At 35.2% G+C, this 26,603-nt stretch overlaps 1 protein-coding gene across 1 annotated transcript in view; it reads right to left on the bottom strand.

Moving 5' to 3' along the window:
• The window catches only part of LOC101893329 (dynein beta chain, ciliary), a 118,072-nt gene that overhangs the window by 47,800 nt on the left and 43,669 nt on the right, over positions 1-26,603 (bottom strand). The window contains exons 13-17 of the mRNA XM_059124302.1: positions 19,977-20,293; positions 12,747-12,923; positions 9,829-10,203; positions 9,414-9,587; positions 3,089-3,361 (exon numbers count right to left, since the gene is read on the bottom strand). Of these exons, the coding sequence (XP_058980285.1) occupies positions 3,089-3,361; positions 9,414-9,587; positions 9,829-10,203; positions 12,747-12,923; positions 19,977-20,293 (1,316 nt within the window). The remainder of the gene's footprint in view (positions 1-3,088; positions 3,362-9,413; positions 9,588-9,828; positions 10,204-12,746; positions 12,924-19,976; positions 20,294-26,603) is intronic.

The raw sequence follows: 26,603 nt of genomic DNA, 5'->3' as shown, positions 1-26,603 counted from the left end.
TATTAGCATTAATCTTCGAACCCGGTAGGATAACTTTATATTTAGCGTTCACAATTATTTATTCCCTTCTTTAAAAACTCAAAAAAGCGGTTATCAAAATGTGTGTTGGGTTAACGAGTATATGCAATTGCCGTACGCACCCATTCAATACCAGTCAATGTTTACAATGCTTTTCGTTGTATCAACAGATTTTCACTTTGGCCAAAAGCAAAGAACTACATATTTGCTCACATCGATGGCGAATGCATCGTGTGAATTAACTAATTGTTTCGCCATTCAGATGTGTTGTTCTTTTGAAATTTTAACGAAATTCGACAAGATGCAAAAGAAGTAAGTGGTTGAATAGATAAAACAAAGTCGATTTCGTAAAGAAATCTGAAATCTAAAATTGCAGCAAAATAAATGGGACAACGTGGATAAATTGGAAACTCTCAAATTATTGCAGTGTATGAATTACAGGGTGAAATAAAAAAACTGCAAGAAAGTCAAACGCCATAATTTTTAAATCTTTATACCCTACACAACATAGTGGTAAGGGTATTATGTCTTTGTGCATTTGTTTTTAACATGGAGAAGGATGCGAGATAGACCCATAGTTACTTTTGAGGATCTCCATAAAATCACTTTCTGAGTTGATTTATGCATGTCAGTCCGTCTGTCCATGTATTCTTGTGAACAAAATGCAGGTCGCATTTATAATCCGATTGAGATGAAATTTTGCACATATCATTTCCCAAGGACGAACCCTATTGAAATTGGAGATAATCGGTCAAAATTTAGATATAGCTCCCATATATACGTTCATCCGATTTCCCTTTTATTGTGCACCAAACATGTAATATCAGCCCGAATAGTATGGAATTTTGCACATACAACCAAATTAGGCCTAGAAATAAGTATGCCAAATTTGATCGAAATCGGTCCCATATATATTGTTCATCCGATATGTTATTTTTGTCTTCCGCAGCCGTAATATGCACTCTGTAACAACAATATTTGGGGAAATATATCAAATACAGCTCAGAAATATCTTTGCCAAATTTTATCGACATCGGTTCAGATTTGGATATATCTCCCATATATAACTTCACCCGATTTACGATTTTTTTTGTGCACCAAACGTCTAATATTTGTCCAAATGGGATGAAATTTGGCACTTGTGGCCGAATTGAGTCTAGAAGCTAATATGTCAAATTTGGTGAAGATCGGTTCAGATATAGCTATAGCTCACATATGTATTGTTCATCCAATTTGTTATTTTCGTCCTCCGCAGCCGTAATATGCACTCTGTAACAACAATATTTGGAGAAATATATCAAATGCAGCTCAGAAATACCCTTGCCAAATTTTATCAAGATCGGTTCAGATTTGGATATAGCGCCCATATATATCTTTATCAAATTTCAAATTAATTTTGCACCAAATGGGCAATACACGTCCGAATTTAAAAATATGCTTCGGCATATTTAGTCCTTTGAATTTTAAATTATAATCATAGGGTGTATGATTGAATTCTCCCATAAAAACTTTTAATTGTTATGTGGAGCTCTACTAAATTAGCAAAGTGGTGTAGGGTATTAAAAAGTCGGCCCCGCCCGACTTTAGGTCTTTCTTTACTGCTTTTTTTAATTTCATTGAATGAAAGCAACAAAAATAGCATCAAATTTTAGAATAAGTTTAGATTTGTTCGAATTGGTCACCTTTGGCACGAATTATGCTCAGCGGTATTTTGTGATCGACACGTTGGTATTTTTTAGTGCCAACCTTGCTTTCCAAAATACTCCAGACACAATAGACCAACGGATTGGTATCCAGAGATTTTGGTGGCCATTGTGCGCTGGAAATGAAGCGAAGTACCTCATTTTGTGACCATTCTTAGGTGGTGCGTGCTGAGTGCGATGATGTTGAGTCCTTTTGGAATTCCCAAGGTCTGCGGCCAAAATGTGTGCGTGCCTAGGCTTCAATACATCCTCCTGAATATTTTCGCGATAATATTCGGTATTTATTCTGATGCCACGGTCGATTAATACGAGCGGAGAGCGGCCATCGGCTGTTATGGCGGCCCACACCCTTACCATGACCGGTGCTTGAGTTCTGGTGGCCAACCGAAGGTGCACATTTTCAGCTGACCTCTTTGGCAAGTAAACACGATCATTTTGTTTGTTTACAAAATGGTGGACTTCGAATGTTTTCTCATCGGAGAAAACCAAATTCAGCAGCTCACAACTTTCGGCCAAGCGAAGCAACTCTTTAGCTCTTTTGAGTCTATTTTCTTTCCGTTGCGGTGCAAGCTCTTGCCCTTTTTGGAATTTCAATGGCTTCACGCCGAGCTAATTTTTTAATATTTGCCGAATGGAATATTGCGATATGTTCAGCTCACAAGCCATTTTTCGGCCACTGCGACGCGGGTTTCGATCAAGTAGCTTCTTTACTTTGCGAACCATTTCTGCTGATGTTGCTGTTATCTTCCGTCCACTTCTTTGACGTCGGGCTACGCTACCAGTATCACGGTAACGAGCGGTGGAACGAGACACAAAATATTTATTCACATTGATATGCTGGAGTGCTCTAACGATAGCCACTTGTGGGTTTCCAACCAAATATAAAGAAATCACTCTATCACGCTTGAATTCCATCACGAATAACTTTTTTCTGGAAAATTCTCACCAAAATACTTTTATACGCTTGTAAACAATATAATGAGCTGTCACTGGAATAATTTTAGCAGCTGTTGGACGAGTAGCTTAGAAATGATAGCAGTTTGAAGTTGGTTGCAGTTTTTTCATCTCACCTCGTAGAGCTGTGCTCTTTCACTCTCTATGAATGAATGCATAATATGAAATAGTTTCCTACTTCGCTCCTTTACATTTTATTTATATGTTTTTGCCTTCAAGGGTTTACAATTTCTCTTTGCGCCCCCCACATATTTTCGACCTTTTCATTTCCAATACTCTATGCTGTAATAGTGTAGTGTTTAGGATGCCACATCATATCTATTTCTATAAATTGTTGCAGATTTGCTGAATGGAAAACACAAAAAAAAAAAAAAAAACTTAAAAATAAACATCGCCTCCGTCAGAAAACTTACCTGAGTCTCTTGCATCAATTCCAGCCAATGACGTTCGGTAATTGCGGGATTTTGCAATTCAGTGATGGTACGCAACGATGCCACTAATTCCCTAAGAACACCCACAATAAAGCGATATGGCGACCATTCGCGTATGCTTTTGTCTAGCGTTCGTAAGTCGCGTGTAAATTGCTTGCATTCGTTTTCAATGTCATCGGTGTCGATGAGTAGCCAAGGTGATGCGCGCCAATCATTGATGCAGGATTCGATGACATGAACGAAATCCCACAGTTGCTGTTGTCAGGTGGTGGGGTGAAGCGTTGCGATGAATATAATGATGTTCCATCATTATTGATGTACGCAGGCATGTACGAAAATAGTAAACAAAGACAGTGCAATCAATAAAAGAGAAACTGAAGAAAAAAGAAGAATATCGAGGATCTGTATTGATGTCTTTAATGGAAAAACATTTTACTCTAGCTTACAAAAAAGGAGAATGCGGGACTTTTGGCAAGAAGTCGGCAGTATAGGACCATGTTTGGATATACATTTTAATGTAGGTCTGAATGATATAAATATACCCGCATTAGCTAATAAATGTCGGTTTTATTCCACATTGCCAAAATAATATTTAAGAGGACTAACGTTTCCTCTTCGGTCCATGTTTGGCAAAAATATTAAAATTCAGGATCAGTATTTCAAGAAATACTCGAATGCAGTATCCGATTTGGTCCAAACTTGGAACATCGAAATATTATTATGAAACTTAGATCGAGTTCGGAGATGTGCAATACAGGCCCACTCCTTTTGTACCCCCCAGCAAAAGGTCGATATTTCAAAAAAAAAAAAAAAAATTAATGCACAGAAAGAGAGAGGATAATCCGATTCTGCTCAAACTTTGCAAATTCTAATATTTACATCAGTGCTAGATCAGGTGCGAAATGGACAATGTAGGTCCACTTCATCAAGTACCTCCCCAAAAAAGCGTCAAAATTTTGAATAATTATAACTCGTATAAAATGTGATGGAAGAGTCCGATTATCATCAAATTACACATATGGCAATATTTTTATTAACCTAAGGTGGTAAGCTAAGATGGAATATATCGGTCCACTCCTTCTGGTACCTCCTCCACAAAAAATCGAAATTTTCAAAAAAAAAATAAAAATATTTTCTGCACAGAAACAGAAAAGATAATCCGATTTTGCTTCAACTTTGCAAGTATTAGTATTTGTGTTGTGCTACGTCAGGTGCGACAATGGGAAATATCGGTCCACTCCATCAGGTACCTGCCCCCTCCAAAAAGTTTTATCATTTGCAATAGTTATCTATATCTATAAAAGAGGAAAATGTTTGTACGTTTGTTTGTTTGTTTGTTTGTTTGTTTGTTTGTAATTTATGGACTCGAAAACTGCTGAATAGATTTTTCTGAAAATTTCCATATATACTGCAACATCGCCTGAAAGTAACATAGGCTATATACATTTTTGAATTTCCACTTGGAACTGGAGATATAGCATCAGAATCGGAGGTACCTCCCAAAAATTTAGATTTTATATGCACATATCTATTGATCGGTTAAAGATACAGTCTACAAATTTGGAATGTGTAACGGAATTTGGAACAAAAATAAGTTTGCTAAATTATATTGTAATCGGTTCAGATTTGGATATAGCTCCCATATATATTTTCGACCGATTTCGTTCATTTGAAGCCTCAAACACAATATGAATGTTCGATTCCAATGAAATTTGGAATATGTGACGGGATTTGATCCGAAAATAAATTTGTCAAATTATATTGAAATCGGTTCAGATTTGGATATAGCTCCCATATATATTTTCGGCCGATTTCAAGCATTTGATGCACCAAACACGCTATGTATCCCCAATTTCAATGAAATTTGAAACGTGTGATAGATTTTATCTAAAAAAATTTATTTCCCAAATTATATTGAAATCGGTTCAGATTTGGATATAGCTCCCATATATATTTTCGGCCGATTTCATGTATTTGGTGGACCAAATAAGATATGTATGTCCAAATTTAATGAAATTTAAAATAAGTAACGGAATCGGGAGCAAAAATGAATTTTTCAAATTATATTGAAATCGGTTCAGATTTGGATATAGCTCCCATATATATTTTCCGCCGATTTCACATATTTGATGCACAAAACACGATACGTATTTCCGATTCCCCATATATATATTCTCGTCCGATTTCACGTATTTGACGCACTAATTTCAATGAAATATGAAAGGTGTGGCGGAATTTGGTGTAAAAGTAATTTTTTTTAAAATTATATTTAAATCGTATCAGATTGGGATATGATTTTAATAAGAACCATTGACCCACAACGCCTTAGGCTAACACTAAAAAACAACACAACAATTAATTTGAAATACGCTTATTACGGCGAAGTATGTTGCTATCTCGAATTCATTAATTGCAACAGAAATGCCACTCAACTTCAAAAGATTGCAGTTTACTGCACGCTTGGTATTTGCTATGATTGCAATGAAATTTGGAATATGTGACTGGATTTGATCCGAAAATAAATTTGTCAAATTATATTGAAATCGGTTCAGATTTGGATATAGCTCCCATATATATTTTCGGCCGATTTCAAGCATTTGATGCACCAAACACGCTATGTATCCCCAATTTCAATGAAATTTGAAACGTGTGATAGATTTTATCTAAAAAAAAATTTATTTCCCAAATTATATTGAAATCGGTTCAGAGTTGGATATAGCTCCCATATATATTTTCGGCCGATTTCATGTATTTGGTGGTCCAAATAAGATATGTATGTCCAAATTTAATGAAATTTAAAATAAGTAACGGAATCGGGAGCAAAAATGAATTTTTCAAATTATATTGAAATCGGTTCAGATTTGGATATAGCTCCCATATATATTTTCGGCCGATTTCATGTATTTGGTGGACCAAATAAGATATGTATGTCCAAATTTAATGAAATTTAAAATAAGTAACGGAATCGGGAGCAAAAATGAATTTTTCAAATTATATTGAAATCGGTTCAGATTTGGATATAGCTCCCATATATATTTTCCGCCGATTTCACATATTTGATGCACAAAACACGATACGTATTTCCGATTCCCCATATATATATTCTCGTCCGATTTCACGTATTTGACGCACTAATTTCAATGAAATATGAAAGGTGTGGCGGAATTTGGTGTAAAAGTAATTTTTTTTAAAATTATATTTAAATCGTATCAGATTGGGATATGATTTTAATAAGAACCATTGACCCACAACGCCTTAGGCTAACACTAAAAAACAACACAACAATTAATTTGAAATACGCTTATTACGGCGAAGTATGTTGCTATCTCGAATTCATTAATTGCAACAGAAATGCCACTCAACTTCAAAAGATTGCAGTTTACTGCACGCTTGGTATTTGCTATGATTGCAATGAAATTTGGAATATGTGACTGGATTTGATCCGAAAATAAATTTGTCAAATTATATTGAAATCGGTTCAGATTTGGATATAGCTCCCATATATATTTTCGGCCGATTTCAAGCATTTGATGCACCAAACACGCTATGTATCCCCAATTTCAATGAAATTTGAAACGTGTGATAGATTTTATCTAAAAAAAAATTTATTTCCCAAATTATATTGAAATCGGTTCAGAGTTGGATATAGCTCCCATATATATTTTCGGCCGATTTCATGTATTTGGTGGTCCAAATAAGATATGTATGTCCAAATTTAATGAAATTTAAAATAAGTAACGGAATCGGGAGCAAAAATGAATTTTTCAAATTATATTGAAATCGGTTCAGATTTGGATATAGCTCCCATATATATTTTCGACCGATTTCATGTATTTGATGCACCAAACACGCTATGTATCTCTAATTTCAATGAAATTTGGAATCTGTAGGGGAAATTAAAACGAATATACATTTGTCAAATTATAGTAAAATCGGTTCAGATTTGGATATAGCTCTCATATATATTTTCGACCGATTTCATGTATTTTATGCACCATGCACGATATGTATGTTCGATTCCAAAGAAATTTGGAATATGTAACGGGATTTTGATTAGAAAATGAATTAGTCAAATTATATTAAAATCGGTTCAGATTTGGATATAGCTCCCATATATATTTTCCGCCGATTTCACATATTTGATGCACAAAACACGATACGTATTTCCGATTCCAATGAAATTCGGCATGAGTGGCTAAACTTGGTACAAAAATAAATTTGACAAATTATATTCAAATACGCTCGGATTTAATTATAGCTCCCACATATATACTCAGCCGATTTCACATATTTGATGCACCCAAAGCGAGAAAGACGAAATCTGGCACCAGAAAAAATTGCCAAATTTTATTGAAATCAGTTGAGGTTTGGGTATAGCTAACATATGTGTGGTTACAATAATAAATGTGGCAAATTAATTGGAAATTAGTTAAGATTTGGATATAGCTCCCATATATATATTCTCGGCCGATTTCACGTATTTGACGCACCAATTTCAATGAAATATGAAAGGTGTGGCGGAATTTGGTGTAAAAGTATTTTTTTTTAAATTATATTTAAATCGGATCAGATTGGGATATGATTTTAATAAGAACCATTGACCCACAACGCCTTAGGCTAACACTAAAAAACAACACAACAATTAATTTGAAATACGCTTATTACGGCGAAGTATGTTGCTATCTTGAATTCATTAATTGCAACAGAAATACCACTCAACTTCAAAAGATTGCAGTTTACTGCACGCTTGGTATTTGCTATGAAATAAATAAATCCGAAGGACAAACCCTTCGTGTATGTATGTCATGTTACCGTTTTTCTAATGGTTTTGTATATTTACGCATTAAAGTAGTGCAATAATTTTTTTTTTAATTATAAAATTTGTTTTTTTTTAACCAACATATATTCGTAAATAAAATTTTGAATGCATATAAAATCAAAAGGGGTAGCGAAGCGCACCGGGTTCAGCTAGTAACTCATATAAAATGTGATGTAAGAGTCTGATCTCAATGTTTTTATTAGCTGAAGGTCTGCATTAGAAGATGGCATGTATCGGTCCACTCCGTTTGGTACCTTCCACCACAAAAGGTCAAAACTTTGAATATCCATGAAGCTCATATAACATGAAATTAACATCCGATTTCTTTCAGACTTGGTACATCTCAATATTTCCATTTCGATGACTCTTTGGGCCCATTCCAATCGACGAGGCTTGTCCGCAGGCAACATTATTTGCGTCAATTGAATTGTGTACGGGAACAAATGCAAATCAATGCGAATAATCCGTTGTAAAGTGGACCGAGCCATGCCCAACTGCTGAGAACGGCGTTTTTTCGATGTTCTTGGGGACCTCTCAACACTGGCTCGTACGGCAGCGATATTCTCGGCCGATCGCCTTGGTCGACTTTTATATGGCATCTTCGGATTAGAAAGAGCCTTACCAGTCGAAAATTGTTCGTATAAACGCTTAATGGTGTTCTTAGAAGGCGCACTTCTCACATTTTTAATGTTTTAAAAGCACGTTGAGTTTTCTCAATTGACTTCTTGTAAATTTCAACTATTTCAGAGCGCTCGCGTGGCGTGTATTGTTTCATGGTAAAAATCTGCTTTGACTGACGCTTCAAACACGGTATGTCATTAAGCGATGTGACATCTCTGTCAAAAGTTATGGCGTTGCCAGATGGGTCCGTCGATAATGGGCAAACCTTTAGAGATCGGACCATTCCTTTTGATTCCTAGCCTACAAAGGGTCAAATTTTTGAATAACCAAAACGATTATAAAATCCGAAATAAGCATCCGGTTGTGTTCATACTTCACACATCCCATTATTTCCACTAAGTCAAGATCTGCTGTGATGATGGGAAGTATTGGTCCACTCCTTCTGGTACCTCCCCCACATAAATCGCAAAGTTTACATCCTATTCCATTTAGATTTGGGATTAAAGGCCCAAAAATGCTTCATATCCTTTAGAATTTTTTCAAGAACAACCAGAAAAGAAATCCTGGAATTTTAAAGACATTTCACAGCTATTGATAAATAATAATACAAACTATATGTTTTAGTAGCCCAGCCCATATATTTGACTCTTTTCTAATTTTTGATTCGTTAACACCCCACCCACAAAAAAAAAATAATAATAAATGTAAGCTAGTGTTGGAAACTTTCATGACAAATTGTCATCACAATGTTAGGTTTTTTCTACGTCGCTGACGATGGATGGTTTCACGGTCCATTGCCACAACCTCTACAGCTTCTGCAGGGACCGAAGGAAAACTTGCATTCGAGCAGAAAAAACTGGCACTTACCTTAACCCGTTTCACTTCGGTGGCACACACTCGCAACAGACTATCATCCGGTGTTGCAATTTCAAGAAGTTGGGCACAATGGTTAATGCGTTTGTGTTGCACATCGAAGCGATGGAGCCGCAAACAAACAGTGTCGCACAACGAATACACCTCCGAGCAGGGTGTTTGGAAAAACTATTTGTCAGACGAGAGAATGAAAAGAAAACGAAACAGAACCAGCATTGGTCGAAGGAGAAAAAAAAAAACAATGAAAGAAAAGCAAAAGCAAATTGAATTGAACAAACATAAAGCAGTTGCATTTCCATTTTAGCACAAATTGATTGGTATTTTGAAACGTCGCACTGACACGCACACACACTCACATCCACACTCATAACCTTCACATCACCCCCACCCCCATCCTATACATACTTACGGGCATTTTTTGAAACTGTTTTGCAAACGTCTGCAAATGACAGCTAAAGAGTTGTGCGATACCAGCGACACGTTGTTGTTGAAAGCGTTGTGTGTCTTGCAACGATTCAATTTTTCCACCTGCCACCGTTTTCAAATGCTGCCACTGCAACGGCAATTGATCAATGGCGCGGGCAAATTGTCCATTGATTTGGACATGATAGGTTTTCAACAGCTGGACAATTTCCTTGAGTGGCTTGAACAGATGATCAGCATATTTTTCTTTTTTCTTGATGCGAGCGATTACCTCCAACACTTTGAGCAGTGATCGAAAGTCGTCGCGTGCCACATGCAGTTGCAACAATTCAAAACTTTGCTTAATGAAGATTGTAAATCTCTGGAAGAGAGAAGAAGAAACAAAAAGAAAAACGAATCGATATTAACTGTTTTGTTATAGCGTGATGATGTTTTTTTTTTGTCGGGATGCCATTTTTTTGTGTACAAATCGAAAAAGGCGCTTTGGAATTTATTTGTGTTGTGATTATTTAAAACTTTGTAAGGGTACCCGAGCAAAAGCTCTTAAAGATGAGCAATATCGGTTTGTTCTTCTGGTGTCTCCCCTACAAAAGAGGAAACATTTTCAAAATATAAACCTCATATGTAAAGCCTCATTTCTTGAGATACTGACAAAAATCGGTAATTTTGAAACCCAAATTTTTGATAAAAACGAGTAAAAAAGCTGTAAGTTCTTCCGGGCCGAATTTCGAATACCCTCCACCATTTGGCAATTTTCAAAAAATACAATCCGTTAAAAATTCTAAAAATCCTCAAAATAAGGAATGTAGACTTTTAACATAAAATTTTGATTCAATATTGAACGCAATTTAACAAATTTGCCTTACCTTATAAATGCTTTTCTAAAATTATGAGCGATATATGCTATACAAATGAAGGGGTTTCCCGGCGTATGATGAAATTCGTATAAATCATACACCACATAGTCACAGATCCTAATAATATGAAACAAGTAAAACAAGTAACAAAACTGCTAAGTTCGGCCGATCGGTGCCATACCGAAAAAAGGGAACCTTTACGGACAATTTTATACTTCAAGGATTGTCATCTACTACATCTTCGAAAATACCAAATTTGAAACAATTTCGTGGATAAATGTGACTAGGATTATCGAAATACCGAATATCCGTGGGTATCGATATGTGTGCGCTATAAGAAAACGTGGATTTAATTATTCAATGTCCTGCCACCAAAGCTAGAGCACATTATGATCTGCAAATACCATTTTTTGGACCAATCCGTGGAAAAATGTGGCAAAAATCATCAAAATACCGAATATCAGTGGGTACAGTTATGTCGGAGCTATATAAAATGAAGTTTTACTTTGTTGCAATTTTTTTATATCACCCTGACAGAGAATTTTCCACAAGCTCACGCCTTCGTAACGCCATATAACGTCACCTCCCGATACTCGTTATTTTGATGATCTAGCTACATTATTCTCCGGAATTGTTTCAATTTTCGTGTATGCACTTCGTAGCCTGTAACAGAAAATTGCCTATGCACGTCTTCCACGTCTTCGTATAGACCCCAAATGAACGGAAACTCTCTATATTCGTTTTTTTTTGAAAATTTCCAAATTAGTTCCAATTGGTAGAAGGTATTCAAAATTCGGTCTCACATACTGCTTTTTAACATGTTATCTTTAAAAAAATAGGAATAATAACAAGTAAAAGAGCTGTAAGTTCGGCCGGGCCGAACTTTTAATACCCTCCACCGTTTGGCACAAATTTGGCAATTTCCAAAAAAAAAAAAGAAAAAATAAAAACAAATAAATAAAATCCGTTAAAAATTCTGTTAAAATCTTAAAAATACCGAATGCCTATACAACGACCTGGACCTGTATAGGCAACTTTTGTCATAAGTTATTACAATATTTAAATGCGAAACTTGAGGAAAAATTTGTTTATAATGTAGCTAAAATCATCAAAATACCGAATATGGGAGCTACCGTTATATGGGGGCTATACGAAGACGTGGACCTGCACAGGCAATTTTTTGGCATGGGATGAAGTATCTATTACGAACTTCACATGCGAAATTTGAAACAATTCCGGTAAATAATGTCGCTAAAATCATCAAAATACCGAATATCGGGGTACGGTATATGGGGGCTATACGAAGACGACCTACATGACCCATTTTCTGTTTTATGCTGCAGTATCTATTACGAACAAATACCAAATTTGGAACGATTCAGTTAAATGATGTCGCTAAAACCATCCAAATACCGAATATCGGGGGGTACCGTTATATGGGGGCTATATGAAGACGTGGACCTACATGGCTCATTTTTTGACTTAGGATGTAGTATCCATTACGAACTTCAAATACTAAATTTGAAACGATTCCGGTAAATAATGTCGCTAAAATCATCAAAATACCGAATATCGGGAGATACCGTTACATGGGGGCTACACGAAAACGGATAATTTTCTGCCTTAGGCTGTAGTATCCACTACGAACTTCAAATGCCAAATTTGAATCATTTCCGGCGAATAATGTCGCTAAAATCAATAAAATACCGAATATCGGGAGGTACTTGGACTTACATGGCCCATTTACAAACTTAACCTGCCTACTGGCAAAATATACATATGTGCAAAATTTTAGCCTACTATCTCAATTTGTTCAAAAGGTAGTGTGATACAACAGACAGGCTAAATCGTCTTAGAATTTTACGCTGATCAAGAATATATATACTTTGTTGGGTCTAACATGAGTATTTCGAGGTGTTACAAACGGAATGACAAAATTAATATACCCTCCACAGTATGGTGGAGGGTATAAAAATAACCAACATCATACATATATTAAAGAAATCCCCACCTCCATTGTAAATTACTTTATGTCAATGACATTTACCTCCAGTGTCCTCTCCACATACAGCAGAAGTCCTTTTTTATAGAACTGTGACCATTTGCATGTCATATTTAGCAGAGAATATTTCAATGGTCTAATGTCGATGAGCAGCCAACCGTTAATGATTTTAAAGTCATCAAATTGTTCCAGGACGTCATGCATTTCAATGTAGCGTTCAATCTAAAAAAAAAAATAAAAAAAGATAAAGAAATTTTCATAGAAATAAAAAGAAAAAATAAATTGGAGGACAACAAAGTAAGCTTTCAACTTTCGGACATTCCAAAATGTGTTTTTTTTTTTTTTTTTTCATAAAAGAAAATGTAAGACACACACACTCCACTCCCTCTACTTTCTTGCAAGCTTATTTAATAACGAAATTATTTGGAATGTTTCAAACAAAAAAAAAAAAAAAAAATTACTTCTCCTTCATTACATTACATTATAGAAAAGAAAAACTCACGCACCCCTCCCCCACCCAACCGCCGTATTTTTCAAAAGAAATTAAATTAACTTTAATGAAATAAGCTTGCAAAGGTAAATGACGATGAAGAAATAAGTTTTTATGCACCATATTGGCATAAAAATAATTAAATGTGATTGTGTGTAGAGTCAGATGAAGAGAGGGTGTATGTGTATGTGTGTCTGTGCTGTGTTATTATTTTGAGTGATATTTAATGGGTATTTTTTAAAATTTGTATTTAATGTGCCAATTTTATGGCCATTCAACAAGTTGATGCTGCAGATTTTGTTTGGCCAATAAAAAATATTTTATGTTGGCCATAAAATTGAAATTATTTGTTAATCAGAAAAGGATGTCTTAAAGATGTGATTGTGGAAAATTTTGAAAGAGTGTAATATTTAATTCTACGAATATTTGGTATTCACACCAACATCTAGGTGCCAATGACAAGGTAAAGAACTTCAAAGTAAGTTGGAAACAAAAAGTAGTTGTTACTGTTTATATCCTACACCACATAGTGGTAAGGATATTATGTCTTTTTGCATTTGTTTGTAACAGGAGAAGGAAGCGAGATAGACCCATAGTTACTTCTGAGGATCTTTTTCGACTTTCTAAGTCGATTTATGCATGTCAGTCCGTCCGTCCATGTATTCTTGTGAACAAAATGCAGGTCGAATTTATTATCCGATTGAAATGATATTTTGCAAATAATATTTTTTGGCCTATTGAAATTGGTGATAATCGGATCAGATTTAGATATAGATCCCATATATCTTCAACCGATTTCGGTAAAATAGCCAAAGTGCATGATATGGTATTAAATGATCGACGATTAAAAGTGCGTGAAATTGCTAAATCCTGGGCGTTTCAAAACGTCGAGTCCACTTAATTTTGCATGAAGAACTACAGATGAAAAAGGTTTCTGCAAATGGACATTTCTCAAGCTTGTTTGCATCGTTCTAGGCGAAATAAAATGGATTTTAAGCGTCGTTTCATAACTGTTAGTGAGACATATATCCACCACTATACTCCAGAGACAAAATAACAATCCCAGTATCCCAAAGAAGGCAAAAACAATTCAATTGGTTTTTTTGGGACTTCAAAGATATTTTATTGATTGACTATCTGCAAAAGGTACTATTGCAACCTTTTGGATCAATTAAATGTACAAAATCGAGAAAAACGTCCATACAAACAACGCACCAGCGCATAAGAGTGTTTAAAAATGGCTAAAATCAACGATTTATTCTCCTGATTTAGCTCCCAGTGACTTTTACTTGTTCGCAAATCTAAAAAAGATCCTTGCTGGCAAGCCTTTTACTTCAAATGAAGATGCAATTACAGTTGCAAACCACTTTTTGAAGACCTTGGGATAACTATTTTAATTAAGGGATAGACTTGTTAGAAAAGTGTTGGACTAAGTGTATTGAAGTTTCAGGAGATTGTATTGAAAAATAAAAATATTTTTGAAAAACTAACTATTAACTAACTATTCTTGATGCTAGGCTAAATTTAGTAGCCTTTGCCGATATTACACAATTTGGCGATAGCCCGTTCAGATTCCTGGTCAAATTTGGTAGTCTGTGTTAATATTTCACAAGTTAGTAACAATCGGTTCAGATAGCTATAGCTCCATACATATGTTTTATCCGAATTTAATATTAGTCCTTTATATCCGTAATAATCACTCCATAACGTTGATACTCGGTTCAAGATATCAGATATAGCTTAGCAATGCCCCTCTCGAATTTATTCAAGATCGGTTCAGATTTGAATGTAACTCCCATATCCGATTTCACGTTTATTTTGCACCCAATGATTAATGTGGCACCAACCAAATTCATCCTAGAAGCAAGTAAGAACTTAAAATTTGGTGAAAATCGGTTAAGATGGCTCCCATAAATATGTTTCATCTGATTTAATGTTTAAGTCCCTCACCGTCGTAATATGCAATGATTAATTAGCAAGTGCCTGCCATTTCGTCAGCGAAAACATTAAAATTTTGAAAAATAAAAAACAAAATATTTTCAAAATCAATGATTGAAAGACACGTACATTGCGGCTCGCGCATGTATTTCATTCATTTTTCGTACTATTTAACTCATTTTAAAAAAGAAAAAAAAAAAAAAAAAACAAAAACAAAAAAACTTGTATATAATTGTGAATGGTTCTGACAGGAAGGGGGAATATTCACTGGGCTGTATTTCTGTAGTTTTACGAAGCCATAGCCGATTCGATGTCAAATTTAAACAGCTATAAAAAGTCGTTACACGAAATTAATAGGTCATTTTATCTTCACATTATATTTGGTTTACTTAATACATACATTGGTATAGGTTTTAATAAAGTCGTCGATCTTTTGTTCTTTGTTTACTGGGTTTTAATCTTTTTCTAAGATTTTCTGCTTCAAATCGTGGAGTTTTTTAAGAACATTTCTTAGGAACTTCATGGACATGAAGTGCGGATTTCTAAGACATTTTTATATTCTCCACCTTGAAAGGGAGAGTATATTAACTTTGTCATTCCGTTTTTTAAAATTTGGCATTTAAGGCTTGCAATAGATAACAACCCTTGTAGTATAAAGTTGTCGAAATAGGTACCTTTTTTGGTATGGCCCCTATATAACGGACTTATTTACTTTAAGTTTTTTTGTTTTGAAAAGTTTAACTGCAATATCCAAACGGTCTTACTGATAACTTTAAAGTGGAACACAATTGAATCTAGATACTTCTATATAAAAATGTTTTCTTTACCCTATGGTGGAGGGTATTAAAAGATCGACCCGGCCGAACTTAAAGTTTTATTACTTGTTTTAACATTCTGGGGACAATTAATGATTTTTTAATTCAGTTCATGCCAAAAAGGATTTTTGGTGCAAAATTTTTGAATTTTTAAAAATTTATTTTTAAGGAAGTTTTTCTTAGATTTTCAAAATCTTCTTCATCAACGAATAATTTTAAATATTGTTTATAATAGAATTTTTCTGCCAAAAATTGTGGAGTTTTCCAGAATTTTTATAGGTACTTCATGTCTAAAAATTATGGATTTTGCAAAGCAATTTCAAACAATTTCTTTGGAAAAATTGCATGTTTTCAAAGAAGTCCTTACAAAAAACATGTGGCTTTAGAAGAATATTTTTTCAAGTCTGTGTCGGGCAAAAGTTTTGCATGTTCCTGGAAATCGTGTATTTAATGAGATTTTCCTGCCAAAATTTTGTATTTCTCAAGCAAATTTGATTTAGTGCTAGGGTATGTTGTAGGGTATGTTGTTAAATGTTGTGTCACATGTTTTAAAAATATTCAAGCAATCCTGGATTTTAAAGGACTTTATGCCACGATAATAAAAAAAAATCTTTGAGAAACCCATAGCAAAACTCTAGATTTTTGTTAATGGTCTCCCTATCAAGAAATGGTAGAAAAAAATGCGAATGACATTTCTTAGGATTTTATGCCGATAAATCGTAGATTTTCTGGGAACATTTAAAGACTTTTTTTTAAAAAAAAAACATGAATTTTTATAGACTTATTTTAAAATTTTTAGATTTTGTAACAATTTCCTGTATGCATCGTGGAATTTGCGCTGGAAATTTTCTAACCATTTTCCTTGCAAATATTTTTTATATGTAATTTTTTAAGCACATTCTTCAAAAATCAGGGATCTCTTAAGGAATTCCTTGCTAAAATCGTATATTCTTAAGGAATTTTTGACCAATATTCTTAGTTGGCCAATTATTATTTCTGATAAAACGTCAAGTCAAATTATTAAATAAGAATCCTTCTGGTATTCTGTGAGATCTACTTCTTGTCTTCTACGAGAAAAGCATCAAAGTATGAGGAGACCTCTTGGCTTTCAAAAAATGTACCTTGCCTTGTTCATCGTGTTAAGGTATGGATTTTCCCCTAAACAGATCAGACAAATGAGGATTCAATCAAGCAATAGAGGCTCACAATAAAAATCCGAAAAGAAAATATGGTCCCATGTGTCCCAAACATTCAATCCACGAAAATCTGGAAATACGAATAAAGTAATATAAATTACTTATTGCTTTTTCTTTTTTAATCCAATACCAGATTTACTTAACCCCAAAAATGAAATAATAAAGGAAGAATCCTTTTTTATTGTATTTTTCTTATTTATGTTTGAGGCATTCTTCTTTTTTCGAATGGCGATAACAAATACATGTCATGTGCATGGAAATAACAAGAACAACAGCACCAGAAGCAGCTGTACGTGCGGGGATAACAAACCTCTGAAAATGGGAGGGATGCAAACCAAAAAGAAATATGACCAATGTGTCCTGCCCGAATTGGAACGGTCGACAGGCTTTTCGTATTTAAATGTGCCCCGTTTACTGGTGCCTGGTCAGTTTTGCTGGTCGGTTGGTCGGTCGGCCACGATGATATATGAACCAATTTCTTCTGTTTAATAGGCTTCAAAAACCACAAAACTTTAACCTCAACCGCAAATAAAAATCGAAAAACATAAAGGAAATAGGAGGCTTTTATGTTTGCCGATTGTGTGAGCGAGTGTGTGTGAGTGTGTGCATTTCTGTTAAGTGTCTCAAAGTGTTTTATTTTCTTGGTTTGGTTGATGTTATTTACATGTGTTGTTGTTGTTGTTTCTTGGCATGCCAGCAAAAGGGGGTAATGCCAATTGCCAACCAACCAGTCGACTTAACGTCAGCATAATTGGAAAGCAATCCGAAACCAAAGTCATAAGAAATAAAACAAACTTATACATGCAGGACATTAATGACTGGCACAGTGGTGGAAAGAGAGAAGGTTTTCTGTGAGAAGACCATGTGTTCTTCTATGGGATGAGCTTTTTGTCTTCTGGAGAAGACCCTGTGACATTTTAGGAGAAGACGATAATGTTGCAGTGTATGAAATAACCCTGTGGGCAGAATATCCAATTGTTTTCTATTGTCTTTCCGGTCTTCTTTAGAAAGACCTTCTGGTCTTCGATAGGAAGACCTTTTGGTCTTCGATAGAAAAACCTTCTGGTCTTCGATAGGAAAACCTTCTGGTCTTCGATAGGAAAACCTTCTGGCCTTCTATGAGAAGACCTTCTGGCCTTCTATGAGAAGACCTTCTGGCCTTCTATGAGAAGACCTTCTGGCCTTCTATGAGAAGACCTTCTGGCCTTCTATGAGAAGACCTTCTGGCCTTCTATGAGAAGACCTTCTGGCCTTCTATGAGAAGACCTTCTGGCCTTCTATGAGAAGACCTTCTGGCCTTCTATGAGAAGATCTTCTGGCCTTCTATGAGAAGACCTTCTGGCCTTCTATGAGAAGACCTTCTGGCCTTGTATGAGAAGACCTTCTGGCCTTCCATGAGAAGACCTTCTGGCCTTCTATGAGAAGACCTCTAGCTCTGCTATGAGAAGACCTCTAGCTCTTCTATGAGAAGACCTTCTGATAAAGCCTTCCAACGCGAAGACTTTCGGATCTTCTATAAAAAGACCTTCGGGATTGCTATGAAAGCACAATCTGGTCTTTTTTGAGTAGACTCTCTCCCTTTCTGCGAGAGGCTTTAGGAAGTTCTGATGAGGTTGAATAATTCTTTAAACATTTTCGGTTTAAAAGCCACCCAACCACTGTGACCCCCCAAAATTTTCACTTAAAATGAGAAATATTTGGTGATTGTAATAATTGGCGAAATATCTTTGGTTTCGTCCATTATCGAAAGAAGCTGAATGGAAATTTTTAAGCAGCCACAAATTTACAGACACTTAAGAACGCATTAACAGATGTAAGTTTCAAGTGCGTCCGTTTGTGTGGCGTGTGTTGAAGATGACAAAAGTGGCTGCCAAAAAACAGAAGACGATGAAGTTGCCTGACCAAGACCAAGACCCTCTTATGCTGTATTCCGTTCGGCTACCACATACCGAAGAAGTGCCAAGTAGTTTGGCCTTAAATGCTCGACATTTATCAAATGTTATTGGTCCCGTGGGCACAACTTGTGTGATTGTGGTCGCATATATCTTATAAATGGGTATGTGTGAATGTGAGTAAATATTTCATGGAGTGTACTGAGTTTGAGAGTATGAGTATGAGTATGTGTGTGTGCGTGTGACACATACACATATGTGTGTGTGATGTGCAGCATGATGTTTCTTTTTGTTTTATGTTTCTTTTAGTTTTGTCGACATACAAACATATGTGGCAAAATCCTTATAAAATTTCCAACTGACCACACGTATTGCGGCTATAATGCACACACACACACACACCTGGCCTCAAACTCACACAAGAACATGAGTGTTTTGGAAATTGCTTTGGAGACAAAGCAAAAAAAAAAAAAAAAAACACTTAAATAAGAGTTCAATTCAGGTTAGCCATCATAGCTGTGGGTATTTGATTCAAAATGTATCCCCTCCTCTCAACCTTCTTCTCCTCAGCTCTTCATAACTATCAAAGAGCGACCTGTTTGTGTGTGCGTCCACATACTCATACATTTATAATTTACATTTGTCTTTGGTTATTTATGACGGACATAAAGTTTTTACGACCATTTCAAGTGAACAATTGAACATGCCAGAACAGACGTTTGAGCAAAACAATGACAATAACACAAACAACTGAAACAAAAACAATAAAACGATTGCACCTGGACATGGACATGGAGAATTTGGTCGCCTAAGCATTTTCACTTGAAGCTGTGACGTGGCGGTTGGTCTTAAGAAAATTATTGTTTGTCGTTTGTTTACACTTTTTCATCATTCATCTCAATCTACACATTTATCCATCTGATGACAACAATATTCCCACTTACCTCACGCTTGAATGTTTCCATGACATAGTAACCTCGGTTCAACGTGAATTCTTCTGGTGCTTTTTTGTCACTTGCCACTGAGCCGGCATTATGGTGGCCCCTCTCATCCGGCTTCACCGCCCTCGCTACCGGTACCGTTTCAAACAATTGTCTATTGAGAACTTGTGAATATTTTTCACTCCATAAATGTGCATAAACTTGGAAGTTGGAGGCATACGCTTTAGCGGCATTAACAGTGCCAGCAACCATATTCCGTATGACTGCATTGAGTTGTTTTAAGATGTAGTTGTTGTTGCTATTGCCGCTGTCATGGTCCTCTGAAATGCCAAGCAAACGAAAGAAAGAAAAAAAAAACAACATCAGAGTGAGTGCATCAGTAAATTGTTGAAGAAACTGCAATTTCTTTTCATGTGAAAAATTGTCTGCTTAGAGAAAAGAATTATTAGCGTCAGGGGCGTAGGGGGAAATATTAAAAAGAAAATGTAAATATTGAGCGGTTTAGAGTAAAGGCTAGCAGCTTTATAAAATTAAATAATTTCAATGTAAAATCAATTTTCGTGTTCCGAAGGCATTATAAATTTTATTCAAAATACCGAATATCGGGAGGTATCCTTATATCGGGACTATACGAAAACGTGGAAATATATACACAATTTACCATCACCGAAGCTAGAACCCGTAACGAACTACAAATTCCACTTTTTAGACAAATTCGTAGAAAAATGTGGTAGGGCAAATGTGAGTAAAACCATCAAAATATCGAATATCGGGAGGGACCGTTATACGGAGGCTATACGAAAACGTACAATGTACAATGTTCCTCCATCTGAGCAAAATAAATATCTTGTTTTTGGAGAAATCTATTGAAACATGTGGCAAATGTCATCAAAATACCGAATATATGGAGGTACCTTTATATGGGGGCTATACAGAAACGTGGACCTATACTTACAATGTTTCGCCACCGGAACTAGAACCCATTACGAATTTTAGATACCAATTTTTTGACAAATCCGGAGAAAATGTGGGTGGGTAAATGTAGATAAAACCATCAAAATACCGAATATCGGGATGTATGGGGGCTATACAACAACGTGGACCGATATATCTCATTTTCAGTACCAACCAGCCTAGACACAATGCAAACTGCTGTGCCAAATTTTAAGGCTCTACGTAAAATACTGTGAGCTGTATCGTGGGTTGCCCATATTCGACGGACCCATCTGGCAACGCCATAACTTTTGACAGAGATGTCACATCGCTTAATGACATACCGCGTTTGAAGCGTTAGTCCAAGCAGATTATTACCATGAACCAATACACGCCACGCGAAATAGTTGAAATTTACATTCAACAGAAGAAATCAATTGTGAAAACTCAACGTGCTTTTAAAACATTAAAAAATGTGAGAAAAAAGCCTTCATGTCCGATGAAGCCCATTTCACATTGAATGGGACCGTAAATAAGCAAAATTGCCGTTTTCAGGCCGCTGAAAATCCTCAGGAGATTCAAGAAGTGCCTCTTCATGACGAAAAAGTCACAGTTTGGTGCGGCGTTAGTGCGAAAACGGTCATTGGGCCGTTTTTCTTCCAAAATAAATATGTCCATGCTGTTACCATCAATCAGGAGCGTTATCGCGACATGATGACCAATTTTGTGATGCCAATTATTCGTCGAAAGCGTATGAGGCAGTTCTGGTCTCAACAAGACGGCGCTCCACCGCACACAAGTCGCATAACAATCGATTTTCTGAAGAATTTGTTTCCGGGCCGTTTGATGTCGAAAAGTGGTGATTTGGACTGGCCACCGCGTTCGCCCGATTTGACGCCGCCTGACTTCTTCTTGTGGGGATATTTGAAGTCAAAGGTCTACGTTAACAAGCCAAGGACCGTAGAAGAGCTCAAGGACAACATTCGTAAAGAAATAGCCGCTATTCCGGCCGAAATGTTGGCCAAAACGATGGAAATGCATCAAAAAGGGCACAATACGTCATCAACGCCAGAGGCGGCCATTTGAGAGATATCATATTCCAAAATTGATGTAAACAAATCTACTTGGGACAAATTAAACGATTAACATTGCCAACCGCAGGACAACATTCGTAAAGAAATAGCCGCTATTCCGGCCGAAATGTTGGCCAAAACGATGGAAATGCATCAAAAAGGGCACAATACGTCATCAACGCCAGAGGCGGCCATTTGAGAGATATCATATTCCAAAATTGATGTAAACAAATCTACTTGGGACAAATTAAACGATTAACATTGCCAACCGCCAAATTTTTATTATTTTTTCTTTGATTTAAAAAAAAAAAAAACATGGGTCCGTCGAATATGGGCAACCCTGTATCTATATCTATAAAAGAGGAAAATGTTTGTACGTTTGTTTGTTTGTTTGTTTGTTTGTTTGTTTGTTTGTAATTTATGGACTCGAAAACTGCTGAATAGATTTTTCTGAAAATTTCCATATATACTGCAACATCGCCTGAAAGTAACATAGGCTATATACATTTTTGAATTTCCACTTGGAACTGGAGATATAGCATCAGAATCGGAGGTACCTCCCAAAAATTTAGATTTTATATGCACATATCTATTGATCGGTTAAAGATACAGTCTACAAATTTGGAATGTGTAACGGAATTTGGAACAAAAATAAGTTTGCTAAATTATATTGTAATCGGTTCAGATTTGGATATAGCTCCCATATATATTTTCGACCGATTTCGTTCATTTGAAGCCTCAAACACAATATGAATGTTCGATTCCAATGAAATTTGGAATATGTGACGGGATTTGATCCGAAAATAAATTTGTCAAATTATATTGAAATCGGTTCAGATTTGGATATAGCTCCCATATATATTTTCGGCCGATTTCAAGCATTTGATGCACCAAACACGCTATGTATCCCCAATTTCAATGAAATTTGAAACGTGTGATAGATTTTATCTAAAAAAATTTATTTCCCAAATTATATTGAAATCGGTTCAGATTTGGATATAGCTCCCATATATATTTTCGGCCGATTTCATGTATTTGGTGGACCAAATAAGATATGTATGTCCAAATTTAATGAAATTTAAAATAAGTAACGGAATCGGGAGCAAAAATGAATTTTTCAAATTATATTGAAATCGGTTCAGATTTGGATATAGCTCCCATATATATTTTCCGCCGATTTCACATATTTGATGCACAAAACACGATACGTATTTCCGATTCCCCATATATATATTCTCGTCCGATTTCACGTATTTGACGCACTAATTTCAATGAAATATGAAAGGTGTGGCGGAATTTGGTGTAAAAGTAATTTTTTTTAAAATTATATTTAAATCGTATCAGATTGGGATATGATTTTAATAAGAACCATTGACCCACAACGCCTTAGGCTAACACTAAAAAACAACACAACAATTAATTTGAAATACGCTTATTACGGCGAAGTATGTTGCTATCTCGAATTCATTAATTGCAACAGAAATGCCACTCAACTTCAAAAGATTGCAGTTTACTGCACGCTTGGTATTTGCTATGATTGCAATGAAATTTGGAATATGTGACTGGATTTGATCCGAAAATAAATTTGTCAAATTATATTGAAATCGGTTCAGATTTGGATATAGCTCCCATATATATTTTCGGCCGATTTCAAGCATTTGATGCACCAAACACGCTATGTATCCCCAATTTCAATGAAATTTGAAACGTGTGATAGATTTTATCTAAAAAAAAATTTATTTCCCAAATTATATTGAAATCGGTTCAGAGTTGGATATAGCTCCCATATATATTTTCGGCCGATTTCATGTATTTGGTGGTCCAAATAAGATATGTATGTCCAAATTTAATGAAATTTAAAATAAGTAACGGAATCGGGAGCAAAAATGAATTTTTCAAATTATATTGAAATCGGTTCAGATTTGGATATAGCTCCCATATATATTTTCGGCCGATTTCATGTATTTGGTGGACCAAATAAGATATGTATGTCCAAATTTAATGAAATTTAAAATAAGTAACGGAATCGGGAGCAAAAATGAATTTTTCAAATTATATTGAAATCGGTTCAGATTTGGATATAGCTCCCATATATATTTTCCGCCGATTTCACATATTTGATGCACAAAACACGATACGTATTTCCGATTCCCCATATATATATTCTCGTCCGATTTCACGTATTTGACGCACTAATTTCAATGAAATATGAAAGGTGTGGCGGAATTTGGTGTAAAAGTAATTTTTTTTAAAATTATATTTAAATCGTATCAGATTGGGATATGATTTTAATAAGAACCATTGACCCACAACGCCTTAGGCTAACACTAAAAAACAACACAACAATTAATTTGAAATACGCTTATTACGGCGAAGTATGTTGCTATCTCGAATTCATTAATTGCAACAGAAATGCCACTCAACTTCAAAGATTGCAGTTTACTGCACGCTTGGTATTTGCTATGATTGCAATGAAATTTGGAATATGTGACTGGATTTGATCCGAAAATAAATTTGTCAAATTATATTGAAATCGGTTCAGATTTGGATATAGCTCCCATATATATTTTCGGCCGATTTCAAGCATTTGATGCACCAAACACGCTATGTATCCCCAATTTCAATGAAATTTGAAACGTGTGATAGATTTTATCTAAAAAAAAATTTATTTCCCAAATTATATTGAAATCGGTTCAGAGTTGGATATAGCTCCCATATATATTTTCGGCCGATTTCATGTATTTGGTGGTCCAAATAAGATATGTATGTCCAAATTTAATGAAATTTAAAATAAGTAACGGAATCGGGAGCAAAAATGAATTTTTCAAATTATATTGAAATCGGTTCAGATTTGGATATAGCTCCCATATATATTTTCGACCGATTTCATGTATTTGATGCACCAAACACGCTATGTATCTCTAATTTCAATGAAATTTGGAATCTGTAGGGGAAATTAAAACGAATATACATTTGTCAAATTATAGTAAAATCGGTTCAGATTTGGATATAGCTCTCATATATATTTTCGACCGATTTCATGTATTTTATGCACCATGCACGATATGTATGTTCGATTCCAAAGAAATTTGGAATATGTAACGGGATTTTGATTAGAAAATGAATTAGTCAAATTATATTAAAATCGGTTCAGATTTGGATATAGCTCCCATATATATTTTCCGCCGATTTCACATATTTGATGCACAAAACACGATACGTATTTCCGATTCCAATGAAATTCGGCATGAGTGGCTAAACTTGGTACAAAAATAAATTTGACAAATTATATTCAAATACGCTCGGATTTAATTATAGCTCCCACATATATACTCAGCCGATTTCACATATTTGATGCACCCAAAGCGAGAAAGACGAAATCTGGCACCAGAAAAAATTGCCAAATTTTATTGAAATCAGTTGAGGTTTGGGTATAGCTAACATATGTGTGGTTACAATAATAAATGTGGCAAATTAATTGGAAATTAGTTAAGATTTGGATATAGCTCCCATATATATATTCTCGGCCGATTTCACGTATTTGACGCACCAATTTCAATGAAATATGAAAGGTGTGGCGGAATTTGGTGTAAAAGTATTTTTTTTTAAATTATATTTAAATCGGATCAGATTGGGATATGATTTTAATAAGAACCATTGACCCACAACGCCTTAGGCTAACACTAAAAAACAACACAACAATTAATTTGAAATACGCTTATTACGGCGAAGTATGTTGCTATCTTGAATTCATTAATTGCAACAGAAATACCACTCAACTTCAAAAGATTGCAGTTTACTGCACGCTTGGTATTTGCTATGAAATAAATAAATCCGAAGGACAAACCCTTCGTGTATGTATGTCATGTTACCGTTTTTCTATCTATATCTATAAAAGAGGAAAATGTTTGTACGTTTGTTTGTTTGTTTGTTTGTTTGTTTGTTTGTTTGTAATTTATGGACTCGAAAACTGCTGAATAGATTTTTCTGAAAATTTCCATATATACTGCAACATCGCCTGAAAGTAACATAGGCTATATACATTTTTGAATTTCCACTTGGAACTGGAGATATAGCATCAGAATCGGAGGTACCTCCCAAAAATTTAGATTTTATATGCACATATCTATTGATCGGTTAAAGATACAGTCTACAAATTTGGAATGTGTAACGGAATTTGGAACAAAAATAAGTTTGCTAAATTATATTGTAATCGGTTCAGATTTGGATATAGCTCCCATATATATTTTCGACCGATTTCGTTCATTTGAAGCCTCAAACACAATATGAATGTTCGATTCCAATGAAATTTGGAATATGTGACGGGATTTGATCCGAAAATAAATTTGTCAAATTATATTGAAATCGGTTCAGATTTGGATATAGCTCCCATATATATTTTCGGCCGATTTCAAGCATTTGATGCACCAAACACGCTATGTATCCCCAATTTCAATGAAATTTGAAACGTGTGATAGATTTTATCTAAAAAAATTTATTTCCCAAATTATATTGAAATCGGTTCAGATTTGGATATAGCTCCCATATATATTTTCGGCCGATTTCATGTATTTGGTGGACCAAATAAGATATGTATGTCCAAATTTAATGAAATTTAAAATAA

The sequence above is a fragment of the Musca domestica genome, unplaced genomic scaffold (genome assembly GCF_030504385.1).
Source record: "Musca domestica strain aabys unplaced genomic scaffold, Musca_domestica.polishedcontigs.V.1.1 1, whole genome shotgun sequence".
Taxonomy (NCBI): Eukaryota; Metazoa; Arthropoda; class Insecta; order Diptera; family Muscidae; genus Musca; species Musca domestica.
Note: the sequence above shows the minus strand (reverse complement) of the source record. Positions and strands in the feature narration are given on the sequence as shown.